The following is a 10,510-nucleotide window of genomic DNA, read 5'->3' as shown; positions in this document are numbered from 1 at the left end:
GACCAAGGTGTCATTGAGTATTGTTCAGCTTCCCTGTGTATGTGGGCTTTCTGTTGTTTTTGTTGCTATTGAGGACAGCTCGTACTCCATAGTGATCTGATAGGAGGTATGGGATTATTTTGATCTTCTGATATCTGTTGAGGTATGTCTTGTGACCAATTATATGGTCGATTTTGGAGAAAGTACCATGAGGTGCTGAGAAAAATATATATTCTTTTGCTTTAGGATAAAATGTTCTCTCTCAATATATATCTGTTAAATCCAATTGGTCCAAAACTTCAGTTTGTTTCACTTCACTGTGTCCCTGTTTAGTTTCTACTTTCCTGATCAGTTCATTGAGGAGAGTGGGGTGTTGAAGTTACCCACAACTATTGTGTCAGGTGCAATGTGTGATTTCAGCTTTAGTAAAGATTCTTTGACGAATGCAGGTGCACTTGCATTTGGAGCATAGATTTGAAAATCTTGTCTTACAGGTCTTTCATTGCTTGCATAAACTTATACCAAGATACAGTTTATTAATTCTGAATACTGTATGTTGTGGCTTTCCTAATTTTTTCAGCTTCTTTACCTTTCAATAAAAACAGCTACTGACTTTTAAAGTTCATTATGAATCAAGATACTTTCCCTGTAGGTGTTTATCAGGTATAGTTCTTTTGTACATCTTTAGGAATCACATAAGTATACTATCATATCATGTGTAAATAGCGATACTTTGACATTGTCTCTTACCTTTTGTATGCCCTTGATGTCTTTTTGATGTCTGATTGCTCTAGGTAGAAATTCATGGGCTATATTAAAAAGATAGTAGCTGCAGTCTCCATTCTAATAGAGTTCTATATTTTAGGAGTAAGAGAATACATGACAACATGGAGAGAGTATGTCAGTGATTACATCCTAAAGTGTGTATCCATGGGTGAAGCCACATTATTCATACAAAAGACCATTGTCTTGTATACCGTAGTGGGCTTTGAAATCAGTCTGTAGCCAGGCTTCCTGGGGCTTACAGAGATCCATCTGAGGTTGTGAGGTCTATGTCTTCAGGATAGGACAGAAAACCTGAATAATTAATATGGTCTCAAAAGTGAGGAGTTACAAATAAATTTTTATTCATCAGAAATACATTTCAAAAACAGGCCTTCAAAGATAATTACTATAAACAGTTAAAAGCATAAGGAAAAACAGCAATAACAATAATATATAATATCCAATAACATAACAAGTAACAAAACAGCAAAAAAACCAAACAGCAACCAAAACTCTAACAGTAAATTATATGAACCAGAATTCTCTCACTACACTTTCAGCAACAGGGACATAAAGTCTGTTTCTTCTCTTGGACATGTGGTGGCAGGGCAGTCACCTCAGTTCTCCCCCAAGGGGTATTGTTTGTACAGGAAAGGGAATAAATTCCTGAATTGATTGGCTCACTGGCTAGGTAGTTAGTGCCTATTCAACCTGAGGAGTTCAATTATGTGGTAGAAGATTCATCCAAGGAATTTTGTGGCTGTTGAGGATGGAGATCATCAGGAGCTTCCTGAAGTGGCAACTCATTCTGCAGGAGGCCCTCTTCCTGGGCTGTGGAAATTTCAGCTCTTGCTACACTCTCTGCATCCTAGAAGAGGAAGGCAGTTATTAAGACAGAGGCTTGTTGGGAACCTAAATGTCAGCTGTCAGGTTGCTGCCTCCTACCCTCTCAACAGGAATGTTATCATTGATCTTTTAACTGACACCATTGCTATTACAACTGTAGGCACAGCAAAATATCCAGCAACACTAACCTATTACATGGGCTGAAATGCTGCTACCCATTTTTATCAGGGCACAACAAGAAATGGGCAATTGGAAGAGACTTCACTGGGTTACAGGAGGAAAGGAAAATGCCACAAGCCACACAGATCAAAGACAAGGAGAATAACATATTTCTTATTAGTGTTTAAATTTTAACCCTGCAAGTTGCTTCCCACTTGGGAAGTCACATGATCCTTGCGTGACCTCTGTCACAGGACCCAGATCTTACTCAAAGCTCTGCAAAGCAGCCCACTTATCATGAGCAGTTGTAGGAATGCCCCACGATATTGATCTATCACCCTTACTGGTCTTCAGAATAAAGAGGAGTAGAAAGGTATACTTGCCATATTTCAGCTTATCTCAAGAGTTTCACAACCCAGAATGTGAAAAGCCCCAGCAATGACCAACTACATTCCATGAGGTGGGTGGCTGCTTGGGACTGTGCATTAGAATGGTGCTGTGTGAAAGCAAAGATGGATACAGTGGGAAAATGTTATCAGTCAGTATAAGCCATGCTGATCTGCTTGTACCTACCTGATGTTGTTGGCCCTGGAGGATGCTGGTCTTGTCCTGTTCACCTTTATCATTCAGGTTCAAGTCAATAAGGTATTGCTGAATGATGGTCCAATCAGCATGTACTTCCTTGTTCTCCTGCTTCAGTGTAACCAATCTCTTATTCATAATGTTCTTCTGCATCAGGAGCCGGCTATGCAGGTTGCTAGAGACACAATCTTCATGGTAAGATCCTGCAGGCTCCTCCTCCCATTCCTACATCAAGGTCCCAATAACCCCACCAGGACCTAGGTTCCCAGGAATACCTAATGCAATACATCTCAATACATTCTTAAGAGGTACACAAACAGCAAATAGCAACTTGAGGGAAGAAATAAATGATTGCTGCAGCCCAAACACCAATAAGGTTGCATGTCTCTCCAAAGAACAAGGTATCTGAAAGTATCCATGACAGCCCAATGCATTTCAGCAACATCAATTAGTAGGTGGCAGATACCCCCAATGCATTCAGTAGAATCAAGAGAAGGGCATTGTATCCTTTTTTTAGATCACATTTAGCTCTGTAAAACCATCCCTGAGCCCCACAGACCTAGAACTGTACCATAACCCTCTCATGATCTGAATCACTCTTCTAATGAGAGGCTCCTGATGATGCCTGTACAATGTTAGGATGAGTAACAGTCTCTTACACACTTTGAAACTGACAGGAGAAGTCCCAAGGCACAGTGATGGCTAAAAGGCTGAAGGGATAGAATCAGACCCGCAGACTCTCCAGTCCAGGAACAAAGGAAGTCAGAAATGTTCATTGCACACCTGGTGATCTCCATGAATAGTACTTACTGATAGAAGTTAATCTCCTTCTTGAGATCCTGGAAGGTCTGTTTGGCCTCAATGTTCTCCTTCTCTAAGGTGTGTAGAAATGTCATAATCTCCTTCTCCTTTAACTTTAATTTTTCATATAATGGATTTGGTGTGTAGTATGGCCTGTCCCCAGGAAGATAGAACTCCATGAACATGTGCTTTTTTAAAAACACCGTTTCAGAAACCAAGACACATACACATCTAAGTATTTTATTTATTTATTTATTTATTTATTTATTTATTTATTTATTTATTTATATTTATATATATTTTTTGTATTTTTGAGACAAGGTTTCTCTGTGTAGCCCTGGCTGTCCTGCAACTCACTGTGTAGACAAGGCTGGCCTCAAACTCAGAAATCCATCTTCCACTGCTTTCCAAATGCTGGGAATACAGGTGTGTGCTACCATGGCATGGCTGAAAATGTGTTTCTTTTTTTTTATTCGATATATTTTTTATTTACATTTCAAATGATTTCCCCTTTTCTGGCTTACCACTAATCAAAACTCCAACAAGCCCCCTTCCCTCCCCCTACTCCCTCATCCACCACTTCCCACTTCCTTGTTCTGGTATTGCCCCATACTGCTACTGCTTTCCATATCCAGGGGCCACTCCTCTGTTCTAAGAACACATGAACACAGACTGGGTCTTGTACTCCCAGCACAGGAAGGTCAATTCCTGGATTCTACATGCTGGGATTTTTTTCATCTTTTGAAACTTTTTATCCTTTCCCAAGGACAGCATAAGCTATGTATCCAGATGGAGGGTGCCCTGGCTCCCTGTGTTTACTCATTACCTCTGGAGGGGCAGTCTAGCCCCTTGTGCCCTCAATAGCCTAGGCCACAGGTCGTTGCCAACTAGACACTTGTGATTATATTTTCCCCGTTTTCACAACAGGGACTATAATTCCACGATAACTAACACTTCAGAGGCAGACATTACACATAATTCTTGAGATGAGACAATACATAACCAATGCTTTAAAATCTGCCTAAGAGGTGCAACTGTTTACATAAATGTCCCCATAAAGAGAAGGAACAGTGCTATTTAAAGTGGGGGTTCCCAGACATCAGGACTCACATCACCTTGAAACTGCATGTAAACCCTCAGTCCAGTACACAGACCACAAGATTCCAAAGTGTGGAGGTAAATAGAAAGATATGAAACAGAAGCACTTGTATGCACACGTGGAAGCAAACAGACTCATAGACTGGCACACACACATTAGGAGAAAAGGACACAGAGCAAGAGAATGAGAAATAAAGACAGAGACAGAACTAGAGAGAACAGAATGAGAATCAGAAGAAATGTATGTAACATTACTGTCTCAGAGTACCCGGATGTCATAGATCCCTCAATTTAAAAGAGTGGAGAGAAATATAAACATGCAAAAATTAATTCACAAGAGACACCACAATCATGTGCACACACACATGCATACACACAGAAACAGATATACACACATGTGTACACACATGTAAAGGAAAAAAGAGACAGAGTAAGAGAGAGAGAGAGAGAGAGAGAGAGAGAGAGAGAGAGAGAGAGAGAATCAGAGACAGAAGCAGAAAGAACACGAGATGCAGAAGAAATGCATGCAACATTATAGTCTCAGAGTATAAGTCACTCAGAGCAAGAGGAACAGGCAGAGCCTCAGGCATCTAGTCAAGCACTGAGGTGAACAATGTGGGACCAGGCCCCTCCATCTGCATCTAGCAGTTTCCAGCACTCAGTCACCTGCCAGTCCAGTACAAACACTCACAGCAAACTCTCAGCTCCTAGAATCTCACAAAAGCACCTCCTTTCAAGGGCTTTCCAAAAGCACTCTGAGAACTCACTGACCATTGCCTCTATCCCTGAATTCTTCAGTCAGACCACAAATCCCACTTTGGACCTGGAGGAAGCAGAAGAGTCCATTTCCCATCTTACTCCTGACCAAGCTTCAGGTTCTGCCTCTCCTCTAAGAAGTATTAAGGGACATGAGGTTTGACCCAGGGATATTATGAAGATACACCTTCCTATGATCAACCGCCTTAAAAAGACAAGTGTGGCATTGACTCCAAGTGAACACCACAGCATTTGGAGCAATGCATACCTCTTGTTCAAGGCTCCCTCTGTGACATAGATCAAGCGATCTCTCAGCTTGTTTCTCTCTTGTGTAATGAGCTGCAACTCTCTGGTCAGCCTCTCCTCTTCCTCCTTGGCCTGCTTCTTGCTTAGGACAGTTGCAGGGGATGATGTCTGCCTGCCAGCCCCTGTAGGTAAAAGAACACAAGTGAACTTACATGTTGGGAATGCATAGAGTGTAGACAGTCTACTCTGAGGCCTATAAAGTAGACAACAAGCCTAGAACCCAGTGACATCACACAGAGTTTTGTTCAGGCTTTCGATGCATCCTCAGTGGATCTCAGTTCTCCCATCACTCTATAGAGACTAGGAGATGTAAGCAGCCATGTGTGTCCTCTGTCTCCCTATGTATTCTTATGATGACCACAGAGATGGCTTCTCCTGGCTTATTACCAAATGCACAGAGTGCAACTTGTCTTCAGAGTCCTTAGTCCTCTGGTTTCACAAGTCACACAATAAATTCACTATTCACAAGTACTTGAGTGCTGTATGATGTTCAGATCTCCTATCCTGTTACTCTAGGCCCAGGAAATGTCCTTAAAACATCCTGCAGCGGGAGAACACACTGATTTATTTCCTCTATTGAAACAACAAGCACTCCAGAAGTAGCCACAGGATGGAATCTCTGCTGGGTTTATCAACTCTGACAGGTCTTTGGTTGCAGTACAATAATTCCTGCCACCTACAACCAGTGGGAAAGGTAAGGTGGGAACTTTGAGGGAGAGGAAGTCAGAGTAGTTCTGAGAACAAGAGGTTATCAGCAGGGGCACAAATCTCTCCCTGGTACTATTGTCAGAGAAGCTGAAGCTAGAAGCATGGTAGTGAAGGCAGTGATGCCCTTCCCTAAATTGGTGTAGGTTAGATCCTCTGTGACTCCTGATGCTCTCATTCAATCCGCAAGTAACAACCACAATACTCAGTGAAAGTGAAGAATTGGACTTTGCTGGAAAGGCCAGCTCAGGCCACCCTGCCAGGAAGCTCAATATCCACTTCCCAGTACTTACTCCACATTCTCCATGACCACCTCCTTTGTCCTTCATTACTCTCAGATGAAAGGCCAGCTCCTTTCCTCCTCTCTCTAGTCTCTCTCCCATCCACATTGGTTCTCCGAAATAGTTTTCTGAGCCGGGCAAACATGTCTATCAGTGTATCCCCTAGACACTGACTGAGAAAACTCAATGCTCTGCTGTTGCTACAACACTGGTGACATCACAGCTCATGCCAAGAACTCTCCAGAAGATTATAGAATGTTCAAGAAGGGACTGCCGATGTCATGGGTTACATACAGCCCTTGGCTCCCTGCTAATGTTCTCCCTGTATTGAACATGAAGCTTAAGTGCTCTTTCCTGAAGACTCTCCTGGGGCATAGCCACTGAGCCCATCTTCCTTCCAAGGCCATGGTTTACTCTGGGCTTAATTGCCATCACCTCAGTATTCCCCGTGTTTCTACCTGAGGGTTTCCTTTTCAAACCCTTCTCAGAAATGTCTCATCCTATCTCAAATTTTCCTCAATCAGCAGTATGAACCTTTAAAATGTACTGAGAAATAACTCCAGTTCTAAAATGCAGTCAAAAGTTCTCCTGTCTTTGGTACAGGTGCATGAAATTACATCCAGGCAGAGCCTGCAGGGCAGGTTAATATGTGGATGTGTTTTAGGAGCTACACTCATGATATCTTGTGCTTAGCTTTTTTAAAGCTGCCCCAAGATGACTTAACAGAGAGAGAGAGAGAGAGAGAGAGAGAGAGAGAGAGAGAGAGAGAGAGAGAGAGAGAGAGAGAGAGAGAGAGTTGCAGTCCTCATGGTTCTGGCAAGAGTCTGGAGATCAGTTGACAGAGGAATGTAAAATATTTGATCCACCAATGAAAGGCCCTCAGGCAGAGTCTCATTTCTGCACCAGTGTCACCAAAGGAGGATTGCTAATAGCCCTCTATAATCTATAAAATGAGATTATGTCAGAACAAAATAAAATAGTCAAAATTGGTAAGGGTGTATGAAAATATAATAGATGTATGTTAGTGCACAAAGCAAGTGCCTAACATCTTGTGCTTGGGTTTATGTTCGGCCCCACAAAAGCAGAAAAACACCATTATCAAATAAATAGGGATGGATTAATGAATGTAGACCATAATACTGATTGAACAGGACCACATATCAGATTTTGGGAGGTGAGCCATGGCTACAAACATCTATATTCATCAACTTTTAAAGCAAAAAACAAAAACAAACAAACAAACAAACAAAACTCAAAATACATGTAGCTTCTATGAAGTTGTAGGAAGTGTCCAGTGCTCATTTCTGATTAGGTCATTTTAGATATAAGAGTGTATATTGATCATTAATTTGATGGGTCCTATGTAAATTTTGTTGAACATGATAAGTATAACAAATGTCATAAATAACATAAGAGTATGTGTCAACATGACCTTCCTCTGAGACAAGTTACTTTTCTGTGTCAGTGATTTGGCAGGCACATTATAGCAGTAATCGAACTAGGGAGCTGACATAGAACAAAATGTCTGTAGCTACACTGGTGGGTACACACCTCAGCATTAGAAAACCCAGGTCTCTGTCAGTGACTAGTCCTGTCCTACCATTCCTAGGAGCCCCACTTGTAAGCCTAACAACAGTAAAGTGGAAGCAGGATTATCTGAGGTGAAGGTTAGCCTGGGAGGCCAGGTAGAGGATGAAATGGAATTTTTAAGACTCGGTTTCAGAGAAAACACTGAAACACCCCCTCCATTCAAGGCCTTACCTACCAATCTTTGTCTATTTTAGTGAATTTACCATTTTCTCTCTGCAAGTGTTTCTAGCTGGGAAGATGGAGAAGGGGAAATGTTCTTTCTTTTCTAAGGATTTTGTTCTTTCTTTCTGTGGGTTCACATTAAGAAATGAAGAAGGTTTATGAGACCAATGGGGAGGGGGTATCTGGGAAAGGGGAAATCATTTGGAATGTAAACAAAGAATATAGAAAATAAAAATATTTTAAAAAAAGAAATAATGAGAGTGGGTATCACCATCTGGACAACTGAGTATTATCCACTGCTGCTAGCATGATACAGTGCCAGTTACAATCTCTAGCTTTCCTGAGTGCCACTGCCACATCACCACATATCAAGTGCTGAGGACAAAACCCAGTGAACCTTTCGAGGGACTTAACAGACACCATCAGAGATACTACCCTTCAAGCAGACACAATGTGAACTTAGTGGGATATTTAACCATACATGTGTCTCCCACCCCCACATTTCTGAATTCAATCCAGGGCAGAGTTCATGTACCTCTCTTCTAGGTTTATTTTGATATACTTCCTTAGTGCCCACATATTTTATAGATTTGGGTGTAGTCAAGCAATTGCTGCCCTCAGTCAGATGTGAAGAGTATGAATGTCAAGTGGTCACGCTGTGTTTGCTTCTACATGTACATTGTTGAAAATGGAGCATAAGTGAGGAGTGGGACACCAGCACTGGTTCCTGGCCTTTGTGTGCCTAGACTGGTTCACAGGGAAGTTGGAAGGACACTTTGGGATCCCCTGCAGGGACAGAGTGAGGTGCAATTGTCACTGAGAAGGCTGAGCAACACTGCTCAGGCCCCTCATTTCAGGCAACAAACACCTTTCCTATTCTACTTCTTTTTTTTTTTATTCGATATAATTTATTTGCATTTCAAATGATTTCTCCTTTTCTAGCCCCCCCCCACTCCCCGAAAGTCCCGTAAGCCCCCTTCTATTCCGCTGTCCTCCCATCAACCCCTTCCCACTTCCCCGTTCTGGTTTTGCCGAATACTGTTTCACTGAGTCTTTCCAGAACCAGGGGCCACTCCTCCTTTCTTCTTGTATCTCATTTGATGTGTGGATTATATTTTGGGTATTCCAGTTTTCTAGGTTAATAACCACTTATTAGTGAATGCATACCATGATTCACCTTTTGAGTCTGGGTTACCTCACTTAGTATGATATTCTCTAGCTCCATCCATTTGCCTAAGAATTTCATGAATTCATTGTTTCTAATGGCTGAATAGTTCTCCATTGTGTAGATATACCACATTTTTTTGCATCCACTCTTCTGTGGAGGGATACATGGGTTCTTTCCAGCATCTGGCAATTATAAATAGGGCTGCTATGAACATAGTAGAGCATGTATCCTTATTACATGGTGGAGAATCCTCTGGATATATGCCCAGGAGTGGTATAGCAGGATCTTCTGGAAGTGAGGTGCCCAGTTTTCGGAGGAACCGCCAGACTGCTTTCCAGAGTGTGGTTGTACCAATTTGCAACCCCACCAGCAGTGGAGGAGTGTTCCTCTTTCTCCGCACCCTCTCCAACACCTGCTGTCTCCTGAATTTTTAATCTTAGCCATTCTGACTGGTGTAAGATGAAATCTTAGGGTTGTTTTGATTTGCATTTCCCTAATGACTAATGAAGTTGAGCATTTTTTAAGATGCTTCTCCGCCATCCGAAGTTCTTCAGGTGAGAATTCTTTGTTTAATGCTGTACCCCATTTTTAATAGGGTTGTTTGGTTTTCTGGAGTCTAACTTCTTGAGTTCTTTATATATATTGGATATTAGCCCTCTATCTGATGTAGGATTGGTGAAGATCTTTTCCCAATTTGTTGGTTGCCGATCTGTCATCTTGATGGTGTCCTTTGCCTTACAGAAACTCTGTAACCTTAGGACGTCCCATTTGTCAATTCTTGCTCTTAGAGCATACGCTATTGGTGTTCTGTTCAGAAACTTTCTCCCTGTACCGATGTCCTCAAGGGTCTTCCCCAGTTTCTTTTCTATTAGCTTCAGAGTGTCTGGCTTTATGTGGAGGTCCTTGATCCATTTGGATTTGAGCTTAGTACAAGAAAAATATATAACGCTTCACGAATTTGCGTATCATCCTTGCGCAGGGGCCATGCTAATCTTCTCTGTATCGTTCCAATTTTAGTATATGTGCTGCCGAAGCAAGCACCCTATTCTACTTCTAAGGAGCTCCTCTTGAGGCCACAGAACTTGTCTAAACATGGTAAGGTCATGCAGAAATTTTTCCTAATGATACATTTTTGATAAATATTTGTGCCATTGCAATTGTAGCAACTTTGTCACTTGCTAGCCATCTATTTCATACTGTTGTTGTAACATGTTTCCAAGTCCTTCATGTAAAACAAAAGAAAAAAATCTTGTTTCAGATCAGGGTCATGCTATCCATGTACTATGTTATGTACTGTATATTGTGAGGATTT

General features: G+C 41.6%; 1 protein-coding gene and 1 non-coding gene across 2 annotated transcripts; both read right to left on the bottom strand.

The window, feature by feature from the left end:
* Positions 1-1,468: 1,468 nt before the first annotated feature.
* Positions 1,469-6,710, bottom strand: LOC127677831 (disks large homolog 5-like). Its single transcript, XM_052172819.1, has 6 exons — positions 6,693-6,710; positions 6,291-6,486; positions 5,255-5,414; positions 3,142-3,285; positions 2,323-2,506; positions 1,469-1,612 (listed from the first exon to the last, which is right to left on the bottom strand). Exons 1-6 carry the CDS (start codon positions 6,708-6,710, stop codon positions 1,469-1,471), a joined length of 846 nt encoding a protein of 281 aa, XP_052028779.1.
* Positions 6,711-10,132: 3,422 nt separating this feature from the next.
* Positions 10,133-10,239, bottom strand: LOC127679646 (U6 spliceosomal RNA). Its single transcript, XR_007976893.1, has one exon. It is a non-coding gene; the product is annotated as a U6 spliceosomal RNA (small nuclear RNA).
* Between the last annotated feature and the right edge of the window lie 271 nt (positions 10,240-10,510).

Source organism: Apodemus sylvaticus, chromosome 2 (assembly GCF_947179515.1).
Source record: "Apodemus sylvaticus chromosome 2, mApoSyl1.1, whole genome shotgun sequence".
Lineage (NCBI taxonomy): Eukaryota > Metazoa > Chordata > Mammalia > Rodentia > Muridae > Apodemus > Apodemus sylvaticus.
The sequence above is the reverse complement of the archived record's forward strand: the minus strand, read 5'-3'. Positions and strand labels throughout refer to the sequence as shown.